General features: G+C 50.2%; 1 protein-coding gene across 4 annotated transcripts in view; it reads right to left on the bottom strand.

The window, feature by feature from the left end:
- SEPTIN9 (septin 9) overlaps positions 1-27,734 on the bottom strand; it is a 95,122-nt gene that overhangs the window by 59,812 nt on the left and 7,576 nt on the right. The window contains exon 2 of one of the 4 annotated variants that reach the window (XM_042833263.1): positions 16,700-16,756. The exons of 1 other annotated variant lie outside the window; for it this stretch is intronic. In XM_042833263.1, coding sequence (XP_042689197.1) covers positions 16,700-16,756 — 57 coding nt within the window. Of the gene's footprint in view, positions 1-7,102; positions 7,246-7,541; positions 7,579-16,699; positions 16,757-27,734 lie in introns of those variants that run through there. 2 more of the 4 variants (XM_042833267.1, XM_042833262.1) reach the window with 2 other exon arrangements.

The raw sequence follows: 27,734 nt of genomic DNA, 5'->3' as shown, positions 1-27,734 counted from the left end.
GGACACAGCCCTGTGTTGGTGTGGTTGGCAATGGCACAGCCACAGCAGCTGCCATGGATCTACACATAGCTCCTAGGCAAGAAAGCAGCAACAGAAGCAAGCACAGAACACCAGAAGTGGATCTTACCCAGTTTGGGGACTGACTATGGGATAAAAGGCCATGGGTGTCCCCAGGGGCAAAGGGACACAAGCTGGGCTCCAGCACAGCCCTTCTGCAGAAATCCAGGCATTGCTGCAGTGCTCAGCCCCTGTGTGTGGGGCAGTGCAGAGGGAAGGGTTTCCTGGTCTGTGGCCAACACTGCTGTTCCTCCTGTGAAGGATATTGCCCTCCCCAGGGTGCGTTTCATTTCAGAGCACGAGACACACAATTAATTTCCATAGTTCACTTTCCCTCTCCACCCACTGGGGATTTTTAAAGTTTTCTGGAAAACAAAATATCCCAAACACAACCAACTATCTGCTCCCCAACCTGACAGTTTCCAGGAGGGCCCTTCCCTGGAAAGCAGATGCCAACATGGATGGCAACAAATCCCTTTTAGGCAGCCAAATTTGAGTCTAAGCAGTTCTCTTCTTGAATTGTGCAAAATAGTAAAAAAAAACCTTAAATATTTTATATACTGAATACTTCCTGCCTCAGTGCCCAGCAGTTCATCTGCTCTAAGGTTCTCTGCTTTGCCCCTACTCCCATACACCACTAAACACAAGCCCTCCTGATGAGTATTCCTACAAGCTTTGCTCGCTCCAGTTCCCTTTGACCTCATGGAAGCAAGAGAAGGCACAGGGAAAAGGACAGCAAGAAAGCAAAGCTGTGATGCTGTAGGGTCAGGGGAAGGAGACTCAGGGTAAGAAATTCAACGGGCGCTCTGCCTGCTTCTCCTTTGTCCATTAGATGGATTTCAAGTTCAACAGGAATAAATCCCACATCCTTGCTCCTCCTCAGCATGGATGAAAAGATGGGCCCACAGGGAAGGATTCATGTCTCCAGCCCAATGCACAGCTACTGCTGAGCCCCACAGCTCAGATCAGCCCCAGCCACTGCCCCCACCCCACGGGGAGCTCCATCCTCGCCCCACATAGGTGTGCCAGCTCCTCAAATCCCCAGCTCCACAGGGACAAACCCCTCAGAGCTGTTTAGCAGAGGATCACAAAGCGCTGGTCTGCCTCACGTTCCACACGAGAAGCTGGAGCCCACGTGTTAAAGGATTTACACGAAGACACAAAACCATCTAGCAGACGAGAAGGACCTCAAATCCGTCTCCGAGCTGCCGCACCATCACTGCCTCCCGCTTCAGCTTTCATCCTGACCCATTCCGGGCTCTGCCGGTCCCCGGTCACCGCCGTGCAGCGCACACCGCCACCTAACGGCCCCGCACGGGGCACAGCGGATGGCTGCCACCAGCCCTGCGTGTCCCGGCCACACGGACATCCCGAAAAACGAGAGCCGTGGGGATGGGGATAGAGCGATAGAGTCCCTGGAGTGAAAGGGTTGTGCCAAGGGGGGAGCTGGGGCTAGAGGCTCTCGAAGTGGCAATGGAGCTGTGAAAGGTCTGGAGCACATTTCCTATATGCAGTGGCTGAGTGAATGAGTTGTAGGGAGGGATAAGGTTTCCCCTTCTCAGTCTGGAGAAGTGGAGGCTCAGGGGAAACCTCCTTACAACTCCCTGACAGGATGTTGTGGTGAGGTGGGGGTCGGCCTCTGCTCCCTGGAAACAGCGGTAAGATGAGATGTGATGGCCTCAAGTTGCACCAGGGGAGGATCAGGTTGGATAGCAGGAAAAAATTCTCAGAAAGAGTGGTGATGCAGTGGCACAGCTGCCCAGGGAGTGGTGGAGCCACTGCTCCTGGAGATGTCCAAGAACCTGGAGATGTGGACTAAGGGACATGGTCAGTGGGCATGGTGGGGGTGGGCTGGGGTTGGTCATGGTGTTCTGAGAGGTCTTTTCCAGCCTTAGTGAGCCTACGATTCTATGATCCATCCTTATCCTGCCAGGAATTAGTGAGCAATCCTGCTGCCACACAGCTGCAGAGCCCACTGGGACGTGGGTAACCTGGCTGGGAGCAGTCCTGCAGTCAACACAAGGCTCCCAGGCCCTGAGCCCAGCCATGCTTCATAGCAATGCAGGTGCGAAGTGAAGCCAACCCAGGGGCTTCTGCAGGCAGCCCTTTTGCTCAGGTGCCAGAAGCAGCAGGGATTTTCTGGGGAGCTCTTTACAGAGTCCAGCTTTGCCAAGACCAACTGAAGCTATTAAATGGCCTCTTCTCTAAGGAAAACATAGTCAAATGGGTCTCTGCACTGGGAAGTGGGAGACGCATGCAGCCCTCAGCAATTCCCTTCATCTCAGTGCAGAGCATCAGGACCTTGTCTCCAGGTTGGCACCCGAAGAACTCTGATCAGAGCAGGGCTCCCTCCAGCAGTGCTACAGCAACACCAGGAACTGAGCCGTTCTCACAGAACACTCCCAGCTCAGCACTGCCCAGCCCCAACATCTCGCCCGTGCCAGCCACTGCACCAGCATCAGGACTCAGAACCCACAGTGTGTAACCCTGGGCAGAAGGAGAATCTGAAACCAGCAAAAAGCATGCCCTGCACTTACGGAAAGGAAATCCCACAAATCTCACATCCCAGGAACCACGCTTATCTCTCCAAACATCCGTTTCCCTGGGACCCAGAATTCACTCCAAGCACTACTGCTTTCGTTTATGAGGTATCTGGCAATGATGTAATCACAAAATTGACACAGAGCTGTTTATGTAGCACCAACTTCACATGGACATGGATCAGGCTTAGCAAAAAATAAAATCAAATCCACTTATAGGCTTACTGCATGATTATTGCTTGTAAAACTAATTCATTTTTTTCACCTGCAAAGCCATTTCCATTCACCCCCAGCCACAAGGCAGACATCCAAAGATCCTTCCCCAAATTCCCATGGCAATGGGAGCACAAGTGTGTTTTCCAATGGATACTGGGAGGAAGCAGAGCAAGTTGGACTCCATGACTCCCGTGGGTCCCTTCCAACTCAGGATATTCCATAAAGCTATGAAATCCAACTGTATGAAATCTTAACCTGAGTTTTCTCAGGTCTCAGACCAGCCCTGTAATGGGGCTGCAGTGCTCACAGCAGGAGGTATCACTGCTCCCTAACAAGCAATTCTATGCGTTAGTTACACGGCTCAAGCACCACGTGGAGAAGCCAACAGGACAAAGATATTGTGCTTCTGAGCTCATTAAGGCAACAGAAGACATGTGTTGACCCAGACATACTTCCCTAACTACGTACTCGCTTCTACTCAGCATTGTGGTATGCTGGACCTTGGAAGAGCCCTGACTTGCATGAGAACCGTCCTCCCTCGGCCTGGCAGCATGGGAATCGTGCTGCTGGAGGCTGTGAGCCATGCTGGGGAGCACGGGGCAGGGCAGCTCTTGCACAGGGTCAGGCACACTCAGCAGTGCACGCTGTTACTGCACAGCCAGGCAGGAAGCGTGCCACAGCGGGCTTATATTTAACGAGGATGAGCAGTGATTCCAGCAAATGTAAAGCAGATATCAGGAAATGGATAATGCTTCATACCTTGACATGCCTCAGACAACAGCGGGAATGCACGCACCGGCCAGGATGGAGCAGGCAGCCAGGAGCAGGCTGGGAGCAGCACAGAGCGTGCTGCAAACACAGCAGTGGCAGTGCTGGAGCTTGGAGGAACCCAGTGCCTTCCCCAGAGAAGGCCCTGTTTGAGGTCACAACAGGTGACAGCACCTGGGAGTGGAGGAAGGTGGGTGCTTGAAGAAGAATGCTGATGAATAAAGCTGCAGGTGGTTCACAGAATGGCCAGGGTTGGAAGGGACCTCAAGGATCATGAATCTCCAACCCCTCTGCCACTCGCAGGGTCACCAACCTCCCCATTTAATAAATGTGGTTTTAGGAGCACATAGCAGTCGGGGACAGCATCACACACCACACACAGCAAACTACACGCGTTGGTGCTAGGCAGGAATAGGAGCAGCACCAAAAATCTTGAAGCAGAAAAGATAGCTGAAGTGATCAGAAGCAACTCCAACCCTGCTGTCCTGCTTCTCACTTTGTAAAGATTCACACTGTTAAAAGATGATAAAACAGCATGCTCTCTCCTAACGACCATTGCATTGGACCTCTCCTTTCCTTCTGCCCAGGCACATGGTACATCCCACGTGGCTCTGAAGACCACTGAAGGTGCTCTGTCCTCGTGCACTTGGTCTGAGAGCTGCTGTCTGCCTTGCTGCTCTGACCAACTATATGCAGCAACATATGCACCATGTTACTCAAAAGCAGGTATATGCACACACAAACACGCATAGCATCCACAGGAGGTACTTTGCTTAATCAAAATGATCACCAGCGGGCTACACAGCACTTCACTTGTTCTGGAGTTGAACAGATTTCTCACAGCATGCACAGTTCTCCCAGCTTGCTTCAAGCCCTTCCTAGGACATCATTGCAATCAGGTGTTGCAATCACTGCTAGTCACTTCTACGTGCAATTATAAAGGTGGCTTTAATAGTTTACCTACGAGACGGCACTTCCTTTCCCATGCACCCATCCTATATCAACACTGCAACCAGACTCTTCCTTTCCTTTTAAGAAGAAGAAAAGAGCCCCGTGGCACTAACAATTAAGGCTTTGTAGAAAGTTGTGGGCTAATGAAAACAGCCATCTGTTGGGGAAAGCTGCCCCCAGCCAAGCAGCACCCCGCTGCCACCAGAGCCATCTGGAAAGGCAGAGAGTAGGATCAGATGTGAGCGGGACTGCAGCCCCCGAGCACAGCTGTCCGGCCCCAAACCATGGGAGCAGGATGTCTGGAAACTCATTTTTGTCTTTTTAAGCAGTACTAGTTTGTGGAAATGTGTTTGAGGGGGGGCGAACCATATTGAAAGGAAAGATCAGGTTATATGAGATGTGTTTCCTATACCTGCACTCAAAGGAACCACTGGAGCCTGGTGCCTTGTTACAGGGACAGGGAAACCTCGCTGCCATGGAGCAGCTCCAGCATCACCCTGTGCACTCAGTGCCTTTACCCCAAGCGCTTGTTGTCAGCATGGGATGCTGGACCAGGGACACTGCTCCCCTCCAGGAAAGCCTGAGCTGTCCTTGTGCAGAGGAGACCCTGTGGGACGTGCTGAGCTCTTGCAGCTGTGGGAAAACAGCCCTCAAAGAGGAGAAAGGCCCAATTCCCACCCGCCCTGAGGTGCCCTCACCCCATCCGGCAGCAATACAGTCAGCCCAAGTCAGCTCTTCCCACCCACAGCAGAGTACTAATTAAAAGCATGCTCAGAGCCAGAGCAGTGACGAACGCAGCCCCCAGCACTGCACAAATCTGCTTTCATCTGAGTCATGTTTCAGTTTAGTCACTGAGGCCGGAGTGCTGCTGCACTGGGGGCAGTGCTGGCCTGGCCATGTAGTGCAAGGAGCACCTTCTGAACAGGGCGAGCTGCAGCCTGTTCCTCTTCTCCCCAGTGACAGTGCACATTTTGCACAAAGAACCTCACTAAAGCTGATTTCCTACTCCCCCATGCATGGGTTTCACATTCTTAGCAGCCCCTCTGCTGTTGGCATGCTGAGGGTCTTCCTCCACACGTCTCCCTCAGCCCCTCCAGATCAGGATAGACAGGAACAGCTCTTCTTCCCCCATCCCCCTATCCCGTATTTCATGCTGAGCCACACATCAGGAATGGTGCTGAGACAGCTGGCACATCTCTCCCATCCCGCAGGGCACGGCAGCCATGTGCCCATCCCATGCCAAGCCCTATGGGCACTGTGCCTTAGCATAAGGGCTCAGCTGTGCCTGCCCCTGTGCCTGCCCACAGCCCTGGTGGTGCCACACCTGCCACCACCCACAGAAAAGCTGTTTTCAGCAAGGGACAGAGAAACACGTATGCACTTGGATATAGACAATTTGCAAACATCACTCGTGACCCCAGAGGAGAGCATAAGTATCTCTGCACATACATGCTCACCTCAGGTCTTCCTACCGTCTACTGCTGCACTCCTGGGAGCAGTGACAGCCAGCCCAGGCACGAGGGCTCATGCTGCATGCAGCAGCTGAAGGGTGGGAGAGACCCACCTTCACCACTCCTCTGGAACAAAGAACCCCAGATCACACCATCACCCCAGAGATCAGTCTTTCTTTAAAGCCCACGTAGGGGAACCAGGGCTGCAGGGAGAACACAGCAGGAGGCGTGTGAGGCCAAACTGCAATGGGACCAAAACCACCCTGCTGTCCCTAGACCCCCCACATCCCTGCACACAGCAGCAGAGGACTTCCCAGCCTGCAGCACTGCCTCTGCCCCAGGAGCAGCTCTCAGGAATGCTTTGAAGTGGCTCAAACCAGAGGAGAAAGCATGAACAAGAAAGATGAGGGGCAAGGAGGCATCACCCACACTATGCAGAAGTGGTGAGGAGCAGTGGGTGCTCCCACAGGTAAGCGCCCTTCCTGGGACCCTCCACATATACCCAGAATGGGGCCCTGCAGCTCTGCCTGGGGGTTGGCCATGGCAGCAGCTTTCTCTGGCCGCAGTTTCACTCCACCCTGGATGAGCGTTTCCTCTCATCCCTGTGGTTTGCCTTTAGCAGCGATGCCCAGCAACTGGCTGGGAACGCCCAGCAGCAGGCTGGTGCCCGTCAGCCGTGCACGGAGCATGGACACCCACGGTGACGTCCCGCTGGAGCTCCCAGCACCAATCCCTGCCCTTTGCCTTCCCTCCTTGGTCCCTGCATGGAGCCTTGCAGTGCAGCCTGCCTTACGTCCCTGCTGCTAAGAGGAAAAGGTTACGGTCACAGCCACCCTGTGCAGAAGCAGCTTGCTGAGACGCTGATGCACCCAGGAGCGCATTTTGGAAGCGCTCAGACATGCACCAGGATTTGCACGGGAGTGACTCACTCCTCTTTCAGTTCCCTCCATCCATGCCCACCCCAGCGCCTCAGGCTCCACCAGGTGAGCAGCAGCATCAGCAGCAGGATGCCTGGCGGCAGCTGGGGCCACATCCATCCCAGCCGGGCAGGCGGCAGCACAGGGCAGGCAGAGAGCTCAACCACAGCACACAGCCACACACACGCACTCAGGAGCCAACCTTCAGGGCAGAAATTCGTCTCCATGCCAAGAGCTCGGCGCTTTTCCTCCCTCTTCCCGACTGGCAGCTCGGAGCTAACAGGCTCAGCATTCATCCCCCCGCGCCGCGCGGCACATGGGAACAGAGGGGGGGGGGAGAGAGAAACTCAAATGAGATCCAGACTCGGAGAGCAGTTTCTTTTTTCCCCCACTCGCTCCCCCCCTGGTTTCTGTTGGAACCACCTTCTGTCTGGAGGGCTCAGGAGGAAGGGAAAAGGGGGAAGAAGAGAAAAAAAAAAAAAAAAAAGAGGCAAAAAGGAAATGTTGCAAAAAATAAATAAATAATGGAATGTGCTGAACGCGCGCTGGAGCAGGGCTGCTGCTCCTCCTGAAGTGCAGAAGCTGCTGGAAAGGTAGGAGGGCAGAGGCAGAATAGAACGTATTAAAGATCAATAGCCTACCTGAAATCCGGTCCCTCTCCATTACTACAGGATATATTTAGCATCCGCGTGTCACGGCCGTCCCTTTTTTCGGTGGCGTCCCCTTCTTTCACCCACTCTCCCTCCCTCCTTGCCTTGCCTCCTCCTCCTCCTCCAAAAAAAGCTCTTTGTCTGGTCTAATTTCTTCAATCTGTTGCAATCATGAATGCATCCAAATTACCACATTTCCATGTGCTGATCATATGTTTGTGCTCCAAACTGAAGTAGCTTTGTCTCTTTGAAATGAAAAGAAAGAGGAAGGGAGGAAGAGAAAGGAGGAAGAAGGAGGAAAAAGGGGGTGCATGACCCCAAAATCCTGGAACTCCCTGAAATACTCCACCAGGCACAGGAAGAATGGAAATCCCAAGTCCTCTGTGAAACAGTCTTAAAGCCACAGCTCGTGAGTGTCCGGGGGAGCACTCCGCTCTCTGCAGCTCTCTGTTAATATCCACCAGGAGATGCTTAGGGAACTTGGCTCCTCTCAATAACAGCGCCAAAAACTCATCCAGCGTCTCCAACCTCTCCCCGCTTCCCCAGCTTGATTTTGCTGCTATTTCCTCTATCCCCTCCTCCTTCCTTGGCAAGAAGGTTTGCGAAGAGCAAAGCTCCTGCGCGTTCCCTCCACCCTGCCAGGTCTGAAGTTTCGATTCATGCATAAACTATTCTGCTGATGAAGGCTGACTTCATTCCCGGCGCAGCACCGCGGGCTGCTGCTGCTCTCTGCACATGTTGACCCTCCCCTGTAGCCGCCGGAGAGCTTCACGCCTGCTCCTGGCGAGGATTCCCTGCTTTGCCTTGGCAGTCCCCTCTGCACAGCCTCAACGGAGGGATGCGATGGGCCGGCCTTGCGGAAACTTCCACTTGGCCATTGGCCAGGGCAGGCAGCGGGACTGTGGCTGCAACATGGGGCTGCCCTGTGCTCTCTGTCTCCAGCCTTTGGGCACGCAGGGGGGATGCCCCCCGACTAGCCTTGGGGGTCACCGCTGCTCCTCCGTGGCCTCAAAACGCAGGGATGCAGCAGATGTCCCCCTAAACGCAACACAGAACTGCTGTGGAAGATGGGGAGCACTGAGCAGTGGAGCTGACTGCCTACAGCCACCCCCCCGTGCCACCCACCGCAAGTGCCTATTGACATCCTGTAGCCTGAGTCACCCGGCCAGATGCGAGGGCACAGCCTCTGTCCCCAGGGCCAGCCAGCAGACAAGCCAGCTGCAGCCCTCAGTTCCTTGTTGGGACATTGGAGCTCAAAGCCTGCACCTACTTTGCACTGCTTTCCAGTGGCAATGTGAGAAATCCCAGCAATCATGCGTGTTTCCCCATGGAGCAACTGATGGAGCATCGCTGTCAACAGAAGGAGGAACAAAGCACATGCTGCATGGCATCTGGCAAGCAGCACAGTCAAGCCAGCAGCAACCCTACAGATAGAAAAAGCTTAAATGGAGGCAGCACCAGGAAGCTCCATGCCTTAGGAAAGTTCTAAGCCCCAATGGTCAGAGCTTGAGTTATTTGCTAGGCAGGAAAGCTTAGATTCCTTCCCAAATTCTTGTTCTTTCCCTATTAATGCTTTGCATGTTTCTGCCACCAGTGCCTAAGGCACTAAAGAGGGGACAATGAGCAAAACTTTCCCATGCACAGCCCAAAACCACGCTTCCTGCCCAAAACTGCAAAGGTGCCCAACACAAAGCAGGAGCCCAGAGGAGCTGATGACCCAGTGCAGCACAAAACCCAGACCTCAGCAATCACCATCCACAGCCCTCATGGCCGTGTGCCTTATGCCATAAGCAGGCTGACGCTGCAGAGGAAGGGAAAAACTCAGGAAGTACCAAGAAAGGAAGAAGGTGAATGGAAAGGAAGAAGGGATGGGCAGCAGGCATGCTTCAGCCTGGGGATTTTAACCCGTCGAGAACCAGGTGAGCAGGAGCAGCAGAGTGAAAGGATCATTCCTGTAGATTGGCACAAGACAGCCAGTGAAGTGGATCCCAGTGATGATTAATGAACCTCAACTTTAATCTCATAAAACCTCAGGGTGGATGCTCTCATCCAGACTCAAGTCCTCAAGGGAATTTTGCAGATTCCCTTTAAAGGTGCAGCCATGCTGCTCTACAGCGTGGAGCTTGGAGCTGGTAGGAGCTGCAGGCTCTGGCAGCAGCCAGGCAGCAGCGTGTAACCCAGCCCTCCTGCTGAGTGAGCTGGGAAGGCCTAGTGCTGCAAGTCGGTGCAGGGAGCAGAGCCTCAAAGTGCTCTGACAGTGGTGCCAGAGAGCTGCAGGGCCTGGAGGGGCAGGGAAACATGGTGCGAGAGGTTCCTCACCACTCAGATTCCATTCAGTGACTAGGCAACACAGGCCTGAGCTCAAACAGCGCACACATCTTGTCCCATCCCATGCATACTAGGGAGGAGTATATCTTTAAGAGGAGCCCTGCTCTGGCTCTCCTCTGTGCTGGCTCTCAACTTCTTTGCCTGAAAGCTTCAAACTGCCGGAAATCCCGAGCATATCCTCCCTGGGCTCTCTGCTTGTGCTTTAACACTCATGTGCTGAAGTATTAATAGCAGCTGGCAGCGCAGAGTGAAAGGCGAGGCGAGGCAGGAGGACTGCTTGCTCCCTCCTGATGCATGTTAACTCTTCCAGGATCCTCAACAGATGCCGACCTGCCTGGACTGCTTGCTGCCATTGGCCCAGCCCCAGAGAGCACTCGCTTCATAGAACCATAGCATGGTTGGAGTTGGAAGGGATCCCTAAAGGCCATCCGGTCCCACCCCCACACTGAGCAGGAGCACCCACAGCTCCATCAGTGCTCACAGCCCATCCCCTGACCTTGGCTGTCTGCAGGGATGGGGCACCACCGCCTCTATGGGCAGCCTGTGCCTCACCACCTGTGGTCTAAAAACTTCTTCCTTACATCCAGTCTAAATCTGCCTTCTTTTAGTTTGCAGTCATTTCCCCTTGTCCTATCACACAGATCCTGATAAAGACTCTGTCCCACTCTCTCTTACAGCCCTCCTTGAGATACCAAAGGCTGCTTTCAGCTCCCCCCAGAGCCAACCCTTCTCCAGGCTGCACAGCCCCAGCCCTCAGCCAGTCCTCCTAGGGCTGTTTCATCCCTGGGAGCATTTCTGGGGCCCTCCTCTGGATGCGCTCCAACAGGTCCAAGTCTCTTTTGTGCTGAGGACTCCATGTCTGGATGCAGTGCTCCAGGTGAGGTCTCACAGCACAGAGCAGAGGTGCAGATACCTTTCCTGACCTGCTGACCACACTGCTTTGAGTGCAGCCCAAGGTACGGTTGGCTCTCTGCGCTCCATACTTTCGTCTCCAAGCTTGTATGGATAGCGGAGGTTGCTGCGACCCAGAGAAGGGCTGTGCTCCTGTCCTGCACACGGGATAAATATAGCAAGGATCAAATTGGTGCTCTCTGCCCAAGGCACAATTAGGGGTTTTGGGAAATGCCAGACACCGCCGGATGTGTGGCTGAGGAGGCTCACAGCACGCCTGTGGTGCACAGCCAGGGCTGGGGAATTTGCCTCTGCCCACGTGACGAGGGACACCGCGATGGAGGGGAAGAGGGAAAGTGGAGCAGCCATGTGCTCTGCCAACATGCCCAAGGGCAATTTGCAAATTGACATTTCAGCAACAAAAAAGATGAGGAAGAAAAACACCACAAGGAGATGCACATATCCAATGGAGAGAAATGTGACCACACAGCACAGTAGGTAGCCAGGAGTTAGCACACCCCAACCAGGCCAAGGCACACCAGTTCTCCTTCAGTTCCAGTAATTAAGGAATCACTATACCTTAATTCTCAGCTTGCACACAACAGCCTGCGTTCCCTCCTGCATTCTAACTAATGCATATCTCCACTTGAAGCACGTGGCATCCCCACAGGACCACCCCAGGCAGCTCCACATGTCTGCATTATGCAAGCACAGGATGTGTGTCTGTGCAGCAAACCAAGCACCTGAGCCCAGAGCAGCTCTCCCACTTTAACTTCTTGCTGCCTAGGGTTTGGCTTTCCTGCAGAAACACATTCATGGAGCTGCACTATTGCAGGAGGGATTCTCCAGGCTGACCTGGCTTCACCCTTTGCTGCTTGCTCAGGATGAGGAGGACAGAGAGGACACATGTCACCAGGCTTGTCACCAGGAGCCTGAGGAAACGAGCAGTGTGAGTGTATGGGGACGCTGGCACGGAGAGCTGCGCAGCTGGTGTGCCCAGTGTGGGGCAGGGAACAAAGAGGAACAGAGACCGCCTGAAGAAATGTGTATGATCTCATGTAGGGACACGTCCAACACAACCAGGCTGCAGCCACAAGTCCTGGGTTAACCCTTGTGCAGATCTACCAAGGTGAAAGGCGCAGTCTGTGTTGAAAATATTACAGCACAGAGATGTGTGCTCCCCCAGCTCATTGCACTCACAGCTTGGTAGTGAGTGACACATGGCACATGGCAGCAGGAAACCAAGGTAGGATTCAGCAAGACTGGGATAAGATGAAGGTCTGGATGGAACCTAGTGCAGGAGCTCTCAGCTCGACTTGCTCAGGCATCAGAGTATCACAAAATAGCTCAGACTGAAAAAGACCTCAACAACCATCTAGTTCCAACTCCCTGCCATAGGCAGGGCTGCCAGCCACTAGATAAGGCACCAGATCAGGTTGCCCAAGACCCCAGCCAACCTGGCCTTGGACGCCTCCAGGGATGGGGAACCATGGCTGCACACAGAGGGCTGTGCTATGCCCACTCCTGAGCTTCAGGAGGGATTTGTCAGTTCTGACAGTATTTCCCTGGGGTAAAACAACTCAGGAGACCTAATGGTTTTTATAGCACTCTGAATTAGATTACATAACTGTAATCATGCACGCTTGGCTAGGGAGCCACTGGCTTTTGGTATTACTTTTATTGTCACTATTTTGGTTCACCTTCTAAAGCTGCTCTCTTGAACAATGAGCACAGAGAGATCGTCCTCAGGCCAAAGGACTAAACCAAGAGATGGAAACAGCACAACCTATTGCCATATTTACCTTAAACTCATTACAAGCATTTGAGATCCTCACTGCAACATCTGACTTCATCAGGGTTCACTAATTTGGGATGCCCAATTGAATCTAGTGCCCACAGCCCCCCACCAGGACACACAGCTTCTCATTTCAGTGCCTCAGAAGGACTCCCAGTCTCATAGGCAATGCAAACAGTGCTATTTTCAGCATTTCTGCTGCTGTCTTCCTCTGTGAAATGGGAATGTCAATTCCTGTCAAAGGGAAACCAGCAGACTTAAGCAGGGAAAAGCAAAATGAGAAAAAAAAAAGAATTATCTGTGCAACAGCTCTGATAAGGAGTCACACAGAGACACTGCCCCAGGCTGACTGATAATGAAGGAAGCATGGCTCTTTTCTGGCACTGCTGAAGCATTTTTCACAAGGAGATGAGTGTGTCATCAGCCATGGAACCCTTCAGCAAGTGCCTGTTTAATTACATAGCCCTGAAATTAGAGCCGTGCTAGAGCTTGGCACCACTTAAAGGGTGGACGAGGGGCTCAAGATGACCCAAAATCCAAGCAGCCTGATATGGCTGTAAGGCCTGGAGGGAGTCCCAACAGAAGTATTTAAACAACATTAAACCAACCGCTTCGATGATGGGTTTCATGACATCAATGAGTGCCCCTTTATAATGCAACCCAGATAGCTGGCCTCGAGGTTTATGCCTCTCCAAATTATGCTTCCAAAAAGCCCCGAGACAAGCTGTGGTTGACTCCCAGCCAGCTGCTGACACTGCAGGACAGGGCTGCACCGCCTGCCCGGGATGGGAGCAGCTGCCTGCTCCACACAGCCCAGCAGAGAGACAAAGGCTGAAACAGGAAAGCAGAAGCACCTGTCCCCCTCCTCTCCCTTTGGGGTATCTCACAAACAAAGCACCTGACCTGAAATAGCAGCAGTGCAAGAGCAGCACAACGGGATGGCATCCCACTCCCTCCTATACCTACGTGCCCAGGAGGGATGTGCTGGTTCAGTTAAATCAGTAAATATACCATTCTTTGGATCCTCTTATATTGCCTCCACAATGGGGAGTTCCTTCCTCATAGCAAACTCAAACTGCAGCCTGGAAGAAAATCAAAGTCCGAGTGCAGCTGACAACCGGGAGGAACCCGATGCTGATACCTTCCACTCCAGCTGCTCTGGGGCTGTTCTCTGCTACTTGGGAACACAGCTCTGCTCCGGATGGCAAATGTCAGCAAATATTTTCTTTCAAATCCATCACGTACAGCTATAGGAAAATGAAGTGGGAGTAACTTCCCTAGTACATAGTTCTTATCCTTGCAGAAAAATTACCCTAAGCTACCAAAAATCAGGTGACGGTGGCATTTTAGAGGCCAACACTGCACTCTGACAGAGCCCTTCATAAAGGGCTCCCCATTTCCCTCTCTCTGCCTGTTTCCAATTGCACACTGAACAGAGCCTCCAAACCACTCACAAAACTCAGCCTCATCCAGGCTCTCATGTCTCAATTGGGGGGTGAGGGCGCCAAACCCCATCACTTTCCCAGCCCAGGTCTGGCTGAAGGCTGCACCCCAGGACAGAGCTGGAGCCCCACAGCCAGACCACCCCAAAGAAATTATAGTTCCCTGTAATCCCATGGGGACATGGGTTCCTTCAAGAAGCCTGTTTCCTGTCCCAAAATAGGTGCTCTCAGACACTCTGATAGCCACCAGCTCTCTCCACTGGCCATCAAGAAGCCCAGATGTGTCCCACCACAATGGCTTACCCAGAGCTACACAGAAGTCCTGCACGAAACAAAAACTGAAGCTCTAAACTCTCAGCATTGCTGCTGAGCTGGTTGCCAAGCCACACAGCTGCCTTCAAAGTTACAGGAAAAACCAAGAGGAGTCATGGAATAAGGTTCCCAAAAAGAAGCCAATGCCAGATTTGGGGTCCCAATGTCACTGTGTGTCCCAGGGATATGATGGTCTGTGGATGACTGTGCAGCTATCTGAATCCCAAGAGCCAGTGGCTATGGAAATGCATGTCATCCCTTTCTTTGTTTAGGGTGGCAAAGAGCCCAAAACAGCCCCCTTCTGTGACGCTTCATTTACAGCCACTGCTCAGTCATCCCAGTCCCAATTTATCTTGCATAGGAATAAAAGCTTCTGGGTACAGGGCCAGATGTGCGGAGGGGAAAATTTGGATCTGAAACAAGGGGAAATTGAGTTGCAGTTATATAGAGTCATAAATATTTACTGCAATGTAAAATGGAGCACTGAGTTGCTCATTTGATTTTAACTTAGAAAAAAAAATATTTAAAAGATCTCTCACCGAAAAAGTGGAAAAGTATATAATTAGAGTCTAAAGAAAACAAGATTGAACAAATGTGCTGTGTCTTCCAATTTAGATTCTCCACACTCCAGTTACCTTTGGAGCTGTACCAATTCCCCTTTCTGTCCTTGGACATATGTATAGGAAAACATGCTACACGAGGGCTACAACTGCAGTTTTGTTGTTGCACACAGAAGACAAACATGCAGTTCAGTTCAAAATTTGCAGCTTCTGCACCAGTGGCCACGTTTTGAGGCAGTTTTTTGCCACTGCATTGCAGCTCAGCTCCCTGCTCCTGCTGCCATCAGCACCCAGACCAGTACTGACTCCGTGCTGATTTATTACACAATGCATTTTTCCAGCTATCCAATGTCAGTTTGTGGCCACAATCCTGTCAGAGCACATTTACATCCACTGATATATCACAGCTCAGTGCTTTGCAACTGCGAAGCTCCAGAGCTGCGAGTGCCATGGTCCCTGTCACCATGTCTGTACCGTACCTGCAATACCTCTGGGCCTGTCCCTACTTCTGATGAAGGCGAGCCAGACAGTGTCATAGCTTCCAAAGCCCTTAAGAGCACCCTAAACCAGATGCCTGTGACTAATTCCCATCCCACATGTGCTCATGCCCAGATACAGCAGAATGTTGAGGTCAGTGCTCCAGGAAGGCTTCCGAGGGTGGCTTTCTCCTCCCCACAGCACAAAGGGAAAAGCTGACAACAACTGTTTGGATAAATCCATCTGGGAGCTGAGACAGGATATGAGGGCTGAGAAGATGAATTGAAATAGCAAACAGAGCCCACAGGGAGCAACTGTTAGTGACAAAGATCGAGGGTGTGGGAGCGGGTGGAAGCTCCAACCTCAACGTGGGCAGTGCTGGGTATGGAGCAGGCAAGCGGGGTTCTCTTCAAGCAGAGGTGAGCAGCAGCATCCCAGGGAAAATGATGGGGCGATGCTAAAGGTGAGGTTGTACCTCAGGTTGGATATTAGGAACAATTTCTTTCTGAAAAGAGTGGTGAGGCATCAGCACACACTGACCAGGGGCGTGGTGGAGTCACTGTCCCTGGAGGTGATCAAGAGCCATGGAGACGTGGCACTGGGGGATGTGGTCAGTGGGCATGGTGGGGGTGGGTTGATGGCTGCAGTTGCTGAGCTGAGAGGTCTTTTCCAACCTTAGTGATTCCATGTATGCTGTGCAGCTCAATCAGCACACAAACTGCAGAGCCAATGGACTCAGGTGCTCCCAAGCTCTACTGCATTCCCAGAGGCTACAAACACCTTCCAGAAGGAACCCCTCCCACCTGCTTCCTTCTGAATCAGAAACAGCTTCAGAAACATTACGCTGCAATTAGGAGTGTAAATTTAGTCATAAGCACATATAATCCATAAATCTCCACATCCAATAAAAAATAATAGCTAAAGAGAGTAAGAACGAGACGCTAATTACTAAAGCTGTATTTCAACCTCGGGCCATTCCTGCTTTCTGTTACCTGCTGTCAGACCCCTGGAATTGAGATGGGCTTTTCTAATTATTCTCTCTGGATCCATTATTCAGTAAGTAATTAATCTTTTATTTTACACCGCTCTCTCTTTTCACGGTTATTTTATATATACTGCTCTCTTTTATATGAATGCTGCTCTGCTGCTACTGCATGGAGAACTCTGCATCTATCAGCAGCCTGCACTGAATAGAAGGCAGAAGCTGCATTTTCCAGGAGTTACTCCTTCCATTCTCCCAACTCATTTGTTGTCAACTGGTTGGTTGGCTGCATTTGTTGTTGATTGGTTTTGTTTTTTATTGGATGAGGATGTTTCAAAAATTAAAGAGCCCATGCAACTCACTGGGGCTGGTCTGGTCACTGAGCCTGCGCAGTCTCCCACTGGAGGTCCGGGTGATTCCTGCAGCAAGAAGAAGATTTACATGAGCCAAGGGATGCAGGTGAACATGGCACGTGCCTCGGTTTCTCTTTCTTAAGCACAACAAAAGTGGGCAGGAAAGGAATACTTGGTCTGAGCCCTCAATGTGGGATGCTGCGTTCTGGAATGACCCCAAACACTGTAATTTCCCCACACAGAGATTTCGTTCTGGGGGCTCTGCAGGAGAAGGGGCTCCAGGCTCCTTCCATCATCTCAGCGCAGGGATGTGAGCTGGTAGCCTCCAGAATGCAGCAGCAATGTGGGCTCCTAGCTCAGCCCTAACTCTGCCAGGTCACACCAATGTTTTTAGTAGGAATTTCCATTCTGCAAATTGCTAAAAGTCTCCCAAATCTTCTCAGTGATGGTGTTATTTAATTGCAAGTGATAGACTTCAAATAAGTATCTTCTCACCAATCTGTTGGACAAGGATTAAAATAGCATTTAAATAAGCTGCAACACATCCCCCTGTTGCAGTATGGAACATAGCCTCAACCTTACAAACCTTGTCAGCTGCAGAAGTTTGCATCATACACAAAAGAGGGAAAAAAAGTATAAAAGGCAGGAAAACGGCCATAGCAATGAGCCTGGGATGGAGGGAGGGAAGGAAAAAGCACTGCCTGGCAGCTTGACATGGAAAAAACGTCTCATGCTCAGAAACTTCTGCTTGTGTGTATGCATGTGTGTGTGTATTTTCTCTCTGCCTTCCTCTTTTAACATAAAAAGCCTCTGTGCCTACGAAGCCACGCAGCTGAACCACAGGGCTGCTCCTGGGGAGCTGTGGTGGCACAGGGCAGCCCCGGGTGCTGTGCTGCTCTGCACATCACTCAGCCCACACTGCCCATTACTGACACAGAGACAAGGGCTCATGAGCTATAATCAGCATTAAAGTTTTTAACCAGTGTCATATTTTTTCTTTTAACCACAGTCCCTGATTTTTTTTCTTAATTATTCTGTCCTCAAATGCCTATTGCTGCTCCGGCAAAGAAGGAAAAGGCACAATTCCTGTGCTCAGCAGGGCTCTGAGTGCCCCTTCTCCAGGCACGGAGCACTCAGGTCCTGGCACAGAGAGGCAACACCTCTGCCCCATACATGCACATTCAAGATGCTGCACTGAAATCCCGCTTTAGAAATCGCTCAAAACGCAGAGAAAAACATCCCTGACTGGTGACACACTGGGGAAAGCAGATATGCAACCATGGCGAGCTGGTTAAATACATCTTTTCATGTTCAAAGGCTTCATCCAGTCTGCGGCAAAGCAGGATGGAAGCGGAGCGAGGAGCTTACAAGCTTGGACAGGATCACACATAGGAAATGGGCTTCATTCCCTTCAGCAGTGGAAAAACACACACACGGGTTGGAGCGTCCACGCGGCACCACTGCAGCATCCGTGCATGGCTGAGCAGTACCTCTGGGCAAACACTTCTGAGAGGCCTGTTGTCTACCCTGCCAGTGCTATCTGCGGTATTTAAATACATAAGCAAAAAGGTGGGCAAGATAAACTGGTCTGTATTGGAGATGGGATTAGGAGGAAGTTTTTCCGACAGCTGTTGCTCCAACCTTTGCGTCACACAGTATTAATAATTCATAATAATGCATAATAATCCCCTTTCAGTGGAAGGGGAGCAAAGCAACAATTCATCCAGCCTGTCCAACATCTCAACAATGGATCTGGAAAGAGGAAGCAGCACCATGCAGCCCCAGACTACGATGCCTCACGACCCCTCCACCAAGAGAGCATCCAGACAGCTCTGGAAAGCCAATAATAAGCAACATGGAATGCTGGCAGGCCAGCAAGACAGAAGAGAAGTTCTGTCAAAAAACAAGAAAGCAATAGCTAAAAATATGCTGCTCTGAGCAGGCTTCCAGGAAGCCAGTGATGTGGGTAGGACTGGAGCATCAGCACACAAGCAGCATTCCAGGGTTATCTCTATAGTGTGGGAGCAGCAGGCTGAGCCCCACTTTGGCCCATGGAGCTATGAGACGAAAATCAATGCTTTCCACCCCAGACATGGTGTCTATGAGCCCTCCCTCTTAACACAGCTCAAGTGCCCTCAGGCCATCCTATAAATTTAACATAGTGCACTGGACTAAGAAACATAATGAAATGTGCTTTATTTGGTTGAAATTTGGAATGCTTTCCCGCACTCAAATTAGAAGAGTCCACAGCTAAAACAGGTCCATCCAAGAACAGTTCATTCAGCCCAGCAGATGTGTGGCAGCAACACAGCACCATAACTTTCTCAGAACTCAGCCTCACTTCTGCTCAGAGGCTGAGCAGTAGGTTTCCACATTTATCATCAAGGACCAATCCCCTCCAGACCTGCAGGCTGGGACCATCAGGCACACCTGGCACACAGCAGCACTGCAGGCACACTGGGTTGAGCTGGGTGCTCCAACACAGCTACTGAAACCAAAAGTGCTCCAACAGGGCCATGTCAGTGCAAGTGAGGTCTCAGGCAGGCTCGTGGGGAAATCATAGAATCTCTAAGGTTGGAAAAGATGACTAAGATCATCTAGGCCAGCCATCAACCCATCACCAGCATGCTCCCTAAATCACTGCCACCAGCATGCATGGAGCTGAGCGTTCTACTACTTTGTGCTCCTTGCAGCTGCTGATTTAACTCACCATGGGTGTAAAGCATTCCAGTATCAGGAGACTGAAGCTGATGTATCTGGGCAAACTGTCCATGCTACAGTGCAACCTTCCCAGTTGACTTGGTTGAACCTGAGACCAGCACTTAGAAGATGTCAGCTGTGTCAGAGATGTACAACAGCAATACAGTCAACACGCACATCCTCAAAAATAAATCAGAGCTTTTTCATGATAAATCTCAAACTTTCCAACTCTTCCAACTAACTTTCCCAATTATTCCCAACTTTTTCACCTATTCCTAACGAAATGTAATAGTAACAAGGCAGGCCACCTGAAATTTATTTTCTCCTCACAGTAAGTGATCCATGCCTCTACACTCGTACCATGTAGAAATCAAAGAGCAAGAGACTAATTTCTATCATCAAGAGAAACCATGGGGCGAGGACAAAGAGCGGAGGATGTAACCCAGAATATAATAAATGAACCCAGACCAAACAAGGGTTGTGTTAGAAACAGATGGGCCAAAACCAGCAGAAGGCATCCCAAAGCTGTCTCAGCTCCTCCAAACAGTCAGCATGACCTTGTTCTGTTCAGTTGCTGGTGGGTCTGAGCTGACATCACATAGGTTCCTTCTTCACCCAGAATAAAGGCAGTACAGTGTCAGATTTACTCTCAGGACCATCTGTTTTGGACCATATAGAGAATGAACTCCCTCTCATTTTACCTGTATCTCAGGTACTATCCCAATAGCGAGAGAACTGTCTTTACCAGCAACTGTATCCCTTCCTGCTCCACACAAACAAGATCTATAAGCTCTTTCAATACAACAGCTGGGGAAGACTTCATCAACAAGGAGGATGGAAGCTGTTAACAGAGACAGTTGTGCATAGCACAGCCTCAGCAGATCCTCCAGTGTCAGAGCTGGAGACCAAACTGCAAACTGACAGTGCTGATATTAGACATCACAGCCCAGTGTTGGAAATTACAACCCAATGTTGGACATCACAGCCCTGTGTTGGACATCACAGCTCAATGTGAAACATCATGGCCCAACACTGGACATCACAGTTGATGTTGGACATCACAGCCCAATGTCAGCATTGCATACAGCCTGGAGTGACTGGAGCAGCAGGTGACAGAGAGGCTGCAGAGGAGCTGGGGACCATGAGGGAAGGACAATCTGTTAGTAGAGACCAATTACCTCTGCTGTTTCAAATCCATCTCCAGTGAACCACACAATTACAGCCTCAGTTCCATTAGCCCAAAATCCACTTGCAACATTAACCTCAAAAGGAGCGTGTAAAAAAAGAAAGAAAAATTCAAGCTTATATCCAACACTAATCAGAACACTAGTCACCAAAGAATAAAAGACACCTTGCTAGACAAAGACTTCATCCCCAGTGCATGGATTCATTCTGAATCACATATTTTCAGCAACAATTTGAGCTTCACAGGGATGGAGCATAGCTTGCACCCAGGGGTGAAGGTTACACACAGGGAGGGGATCAAACCCTCTCCAGCACAGCTACCAGCACCTGGGTGCACCAAGGCTGAGCACTGCTAAATGGCCTGCGCCATCACCAACCTGTCGTGGGAGCAGGACAGAGCTGGGCTTGGTAAGCCAGCAGTGCTAATTGGCACAGCATCATTAACACAAGTTGAGTGGTGAATTCAGACACAGAGAGAATCTGGCCCAAGGATTACAGATAATCCTCAAAGAAACCACAGGAAAATTGACATTAGCAAGATGCAGATATTCCTACCACAACATTATACTCCTAGCAGAAGCCAAATACATTCTAACACTAAAAAAATGCTCCAAAATCTTGTTCTAATGATAAGAGGCAGCAGCAATTAAGCCTCAGTTTTTCCAAAGTCAGAATGGTTTCCCCAAGCCAATGAGTGGCCAGCCCAGAGCTCAGCAAGGGTCAGAGGGAAAGGTCCTGCATGCAGTGGGAGTTAGCACACGAGCCTTTGATCAAACTCAGGCATGGATTCAAGTTTTATCTCCAACCACGGTAGTTCCCAGGAAATCAGTTAACGCATCCATAGAGATCAAGGTTGGAAAAGGAGAGTTTAAAATCACCTTGAATGACCCACAAAACCCACAGCATATCTTTCCATCTTGAATCGTGCCCAGCTGACCTTGATTCAGCCAAGGGTTGGCTGTTCAGAGATATTCAGCCTGTATTCATCAAGGTTGAAACACTGGGACAACCCAAGCTGCTTTGGTTGCTCAATGGTTCAAAGCCTTCCAACAGCACATGGTCCATGGGTCTTCATTCTGAGGTGAGCAATCTCATCTCTGAGCACCCAGTTGATAGAAATATCGAGATCATTTCACTGCTGTGTGTGATGGCCTTCACTGCCCACAAATTCCTAAACAGCTGATAGTCGTTGAGAGATATGCTGGACAACCATGAAAGCACAGAAAAATTAGCACAAGCAGTTTTTTTTCTTATGAAAAAAGCATGTTAGTCATCATCTGTGGTCCTTCTGGCTGGAGTGTTCCAGTAATCCAACGGGGCAGCGGAAAGGACGCCACGTCACCACGCTGACATATCAGATGATTTGCACAAATGCATATTTATAATGCAAGAACCCACACATTGGAAGGGACAGGCAAAAATGGGTCAGCTGTGTGTGCTGTCCGTTTTGCTGGTTTATGCAGTTATTTTCTGTAGAAGAAGGAAGGAACAGAAAAGCGTTCTTGTGAAGCCATGCTGACTGGGAAGGGACCTTATATCCACTGACAAGTCTCAAATCACTTCCACTTCACTGTTGAGGTTAACCAGATTTCCAAAGAGATGTTCCTCTAAATTTAACCCGTCTTCACCACTATCCTCGTGTGCAAACAGCATTAAGCTTCTGAAACCCAACAGAGCAGAGCAGCAGGACCTACGGAGAACCACAGGGCCCTCATGGTCTTTTTGCTAAATGAGTGGGTTTTGCAAGGCTGGCTCAGGGCTTGCAAAGCAATCACAAGAGCAGCTTGGATCTGGTCCCATTCATTTCTGTAAAACCTGCAGCATTCCTGTAGAGAAAGGAAAGGGGGAAGGCACCACGGCTCATCCAAGCTGTAGCTTTGCTCAAAGAAGGAAATAATCAAACTCTTACATTAACCAGCTGCCACCAGAGCTTCTGCAAGCTCAAAATGTGTTAGTTAATGATTAGCATTAATAGCACAAGAGTACCCAAGTGCCTGAATGGGCGAGGGATAGGGCATGGCATGCAAAGCACTATGCAAACAGAATAAAACAAATGATCGCTGCTCAGCCCTTTCCCTTTGCGTTCCAAAAAACCCCAAGCATTTGCAGCATTCAGACCCACGCGTGCACCAAACCTTCCCAGGTTCATCTGGCAATAGCCACGGATTAGCTAGAGAAAACCACTGTCAGATTTAAAAGAGGGGAAAGGAATTTTAAAACTGCAATGTGGTATTTCCATATGGAACAAATACTCCCCAGACGCCCCGCTGCTCTCCTCCCCACTCCCACAGGCTCTGACCACGCAGGACTCCTGGTGCAAGCTTCCCAACCCAGCATCTGGCTCTCTGCTGTGCTCTGACACTCTGCTTTATCACATCAAGCAGCATTATGTTATTTCAGAGGGAGGGGAGAAGGAAATCATCCTTACTTAGATTTTAAATCCCTTTCTTGCCACCTCTTTGCAGCCTCAGTGCAACATAAATTTTATTTTTCAGTGTGCACACTGCTTTCCTTCGCTTATTTTAGACACTCAGAAATCAGAAGGTTCTGCTTCACAGGGTGCTCCTGCAACAAGCATCCCTAGATTCATCATCTCAGCCCTGAAAGCCCAGGGCTGCCATCAGGATGCAATACAGACCCCTTCTGTTTGCCAGACTCTGAAAGGCAAATGTTGATTTTTCCCAGAGAGTGATGGGACCGCATTAAGGGGAAAAGGCAAGAACAAAGACATGGCAGCTCACCAAAATGCTGCTGCCAACATGGTGCAGAGGTGACCCACCAGGCTGCTTGGCCATTGGGACACCCAGAGCAGCGCTGTGCATTACCCAACCTTAACCAACGTCTGCTGGATCACAGATGCAGGAGATGAGGGACAGCCTCTGTAACGCCCTGACAAAAGAAACCAGCTTCCAAGACAGCTCTGGGTGAGAAGTTTAACCTTAGATTAAGCTCGGAACATCAAGCATGTATATGCTTCCAATGATCCTGCCCCTTTGCAAGGAGTTGCCCCTGGAAGCACCAGCACCACGAGGAGCCAGGGACCCCTGGGCCATGACTTGCTGCACGTAACTTTCCTCCTCCGCATATCCTTCTCTCTGCCTGGAAACGAGGTGTCAAACACATTCCTCTGCTCACAGGAGCAGGAAGGATACATTATATAATGGTTTTACATTTTAGTGCTTGAGTCATTCTTCACGGTACAGCTATCTATAGCCTGCAGAAGTAATGTCCACTGTCCTTAAATGTCTGGGAAAGAGGGAAATTACAATTTGAGACTACCATGGAGCCCTACATCCATATAATTGAGGTTTTTTCCCCCCTATAAAATCCATCCAGAAGTAGCCAAGGCAATCCAATTTCATAAGCTAGTAACATTCTTTGAATGTTTTCCCTTGTATCTTACAATTATATTTAATAGTGTCTACAGTGGGGAAATTGGACTAGAAGAGAACTTCGGCCAATTTTTAGGAAGTATTGGAGCGCCTAATATCGTGGATCAGCTTACACTGGAGTTTGCAAAAGTTCCTTTACAAACTGTATTGCGACTCCATCTCTATCCTGAGTGCATCCTAAAACACTGATGCTGCATTTGCAGCTCCCTTTTCCAAGTCAGAGGGACTTGTGGAAGGACAGAGCAGCCTTGAAGTCAGCTCTCAAGCAGCTCAGGGCTCTGTGGGTTCCTGCAGCTGCCAGCAAGGAGCAGGATTCTATAGGGAAAGGCAGAGCACCTGCCACCTCAGCGTGGCTCAGCGCTGGTGAGAGGCAGTGAAATCACTCCTGGCACAGGTGGAAGCCATTTCAAGGCATGGAGCACTGCCTGCAGCCTCCAAGGAAGCTTTTCTCTCACACAAGAGGGCTCACACAAAGAGGCACAAAGCCCATTCTGTGGGTCTTGCTGAAAGGCAGCATTGTGCAGGGCAGGCTCGGTGCATCGGAGCCAGGCGGCAGAGGTCAGGGCAAGAACCAAAATTCCTTCCACGAGTCGCTCACCGCAGAGATACAAATTTTCAGCCTCCGCTGTGAAATCCTTCACCAAAAATGCAAATGCTGCTATCTGTGTAACACAGATACATGTGTACATACACCCAGGATGGAGATGGACTCTGGGTTGTGGTGAGTTCTCTCCAGGCCCATCTGCAACCATGGAACATCCCAGCCCATGCACACGCCATAGCATCATGACTTGGGCACTTGCCAGGCCCCCCAGCAGCACGAGGGAGGCTTCCAGGCATGGTGAGGCATGCGGACTTGCACCATGAGTCACTAAACATGCTGTGTAACCTGCCATGGATCAAGTTGGACAGTTTTCAGGCATTTTGAGACACTGGGTAGGGTTGGAGAGGAGATACAGATTAAACTGAAGGAACTGAATAATCCAGCCTGAACCCCCTTCACCTTTAAGGACAGGAAAATATACTTCATTTTCCTCTCCTTTGCCTGACGACTGTGGAGATGACTCCAGGAGCCCCTCTTTGCTGGGTCTGTGTGGTACAGCCCCGTCCATCCTGCCCAGAGCTGCCCCAGCTCTCTGCTCACTGCCAGGTGGGACCTCCTTACCAGCCATGGCTGAGGGACCAACATGAGTCCAAGGAGGATGCTCAGTGGTTGGAATTCCACCCTTATCTTCAGGGGCTGAGATCATGGGTGGAAAATATTTCTGCGTTGTTTCAGCCTGTTTCCTGCTGGCATCCCTCTCCACAAAAGCACCTCTTTGTGAAGAGTTCTGGAGCCAGAGAATAATGTTCGTTGGTACAGACTAAACATATTGACCACTTTTGAGGCACTGGCTCTGTAATGGTGCTTATCTTTAATGTGACACAGCTGTTCCCCAAACAGCTCCATCACAACCGGGTCCATGGGAGCAGCCCCAGCACCCAGCCCTGAGGGATGCCGCCCCAGGTGACACAAAGCTGTCACCTCCCACACGGTTTGCAGCCACCTGCTTTGAGCTGGGGATTGCCTATGCAGGAAGGATGTCTGCTAAGATTAGCATGACAAGCAGAGGTTTCAAGGCCAGGATCTGAGCTTCAGGCAGCATCTGCTGAGCACTTAGACAAAACACATTCAAGAACCCCAGACATCCCTCCTAGGAAGAATGAGGCGCTGTAGTGGTTGATTCACCTCTGTCCCAAAACGCTTTGGAAGATGGGGTGGTTTATCTAACAGTCCCCAGCTCAGCTCTGCTTTTAGATACTTCTTTGAACTAAGGCAAAACTTAATTCCACCTTGGATTTTCCTGGCCTCAGTCCTCTGTAATACGGGATATTATGTCTTTTCTAGCTTTAAATCGATGTATGAAAGACTGAGGGCTTGCATTTACAGTAATAAGCACACCTTGGGTTCTCTGCACAGTCATTAGACAAGAAGCAGGAGGCAGGAGATCTGATTATGCCCGAATGTGACCCCACAAACCGAATGAAACAACATATTTCTCTGCAGCTCATTTTTCTTAGCAACAGAGCAGGTATAATCATATTTCTTACCGAGAATCTGCAAGGTGCCTCTCCTAGCCTGGGGAGCCCAGGGAAAAGGCAATGCTCAGCCACACTGCTCCAGCCCCAGTGAGTACAACCTCTGCCAGCACAGCCCCATCACTGCCTTGGGGGCAACGTCACCAATCAGACCCCAAGTTTCCATCTGTAACCTCCAGGGCAATGGGCATCTGCCACCAGCAGCTTATTCCGTAAGAAGTAGAATTAAAAACAAACAGAAAACCAGCTGAACCAGTGTTTAATCTTGCAAAGATTATTATTACATGATTTGAAAAGCAGAGCTTCCAGAACATAGAGCTTTGTTTGGTTGTCTTATTTTGCCCGTAATCTATAGGCATCAGGGCTTGAAAGCTTCCAGGATGCTCCATGGGACTCTGCCAAGGCAGTTTTTAATCTAAAGCTTGATGTCCCAGCTGTGTTTTGACCTAGGGATACAACATTCATTCACCATCTGAAATGTGAAATGCAGTGCTATAAAGGATGATCCCACATTGGGATGAAATGCCACTATATTAGACAATATTAGAATTCAACTTAATCCCAACACACTGGATTGTTCCCATCAGATGATGCTTCCAGAGCCTTCACCATCCCTTAGCACAGGGCTTATAAGCAAGCATTCCCCATTCCCCAAGGCTAGAATGCAGAGGGGCTGGGGTCAGGCTGACAAGCACAAAGAGCCCTATGTCCTCTACCTGTGCTCTGACCGTACAAGGGAAGCTCTGAGGACAACCCTACAAACCTTTCATGTCACCTCTGCTATGTGTGGGAAAGGTGAATTCCTGGGCAGATGTTTAACCCCGCAGTTCAAAGAGTAGAAATCAATAAACGCCTCGCTGCTCCAGAGAACTCAAACTGCCTCACCAGCACATCTGTAACACTTGTAATAAGAAAGAAAAAGTGTAGAATGATTCAGGCGCTACTTGAATAGCTCTTAGAATCATATAATCATTAAGATTGGAAAAGACAACTAAGATCGAGTCCAGCTGCCAACCCAACCTTCTCAGAATGCATCCCAGCACCATTCCTGCTTTCACTCAGTACAACCCAGTACAACTTTTGGCTATTCTCATTCATTCTAGCACACCTCTCTGCAGATACTGTTTGCCCTTGCTGTTGATGCTTTCTCCTGCATCCTTATTGAATTTCATGCTTTCTCCTCTTCCTGCCCCAGAGCTGACCAGGTTTGGCCCAGGAGCCCCCAGAACGTGTGATTCAGTTCCTGACCTCATCTCCTCTATCTCCAGTGCATGTTGAGAGCACACTGCAGAAATAACAGATGGAGGGGCTTCACACAAACATTTACACAGGGCAGGGAATGAGGACATTTCACTTTCACCCAGGACTAAGGTTGGGTTTTCTTCCTGGGGCTGTGGCTACATCTCAGATCAACCTTCCAGCTCCTCTCCTCCCAGCACACTGCTATGGCTGTGTTACAAACCATGCCAAGAGCAGCCCACAAACTTTCTACCAGGGAATGGGAGCGGTTTGTAAAAGAGTCTAATGCACATGCTTGTCATAATAAGCACCTGAGCTTTGCCATAGGCCACGGCACTCCTGTGTTTATAATCACAACCCAAAGGGCATAAAAGGCTCAGTAAGATCTGAGCATTAATCCAGGCTCCAGACAGATTATGAAACAACTTTTTACCATTGTTTTCTACCAC

This window comes from Centrocercus urophasianus, unplaced genomic scaffold (assembly GCF_019232065.1).
Source record: "Centrocercus urophasianus isolate 14NV4802_14NV808 unplaced genomic scaffold, USGS_Curo_1.0 seq_41, whole genome shotgun sequence".
Lineage (NCBI taxonomy): Eukaryota > Metazoa > Chordata > Aves > Galliformes > Phasianidae > Centrocercus > Centrocercus urophasianus.
This window is presented reverse-complemented; position numbering and strand designations above follow the sequence as displayed.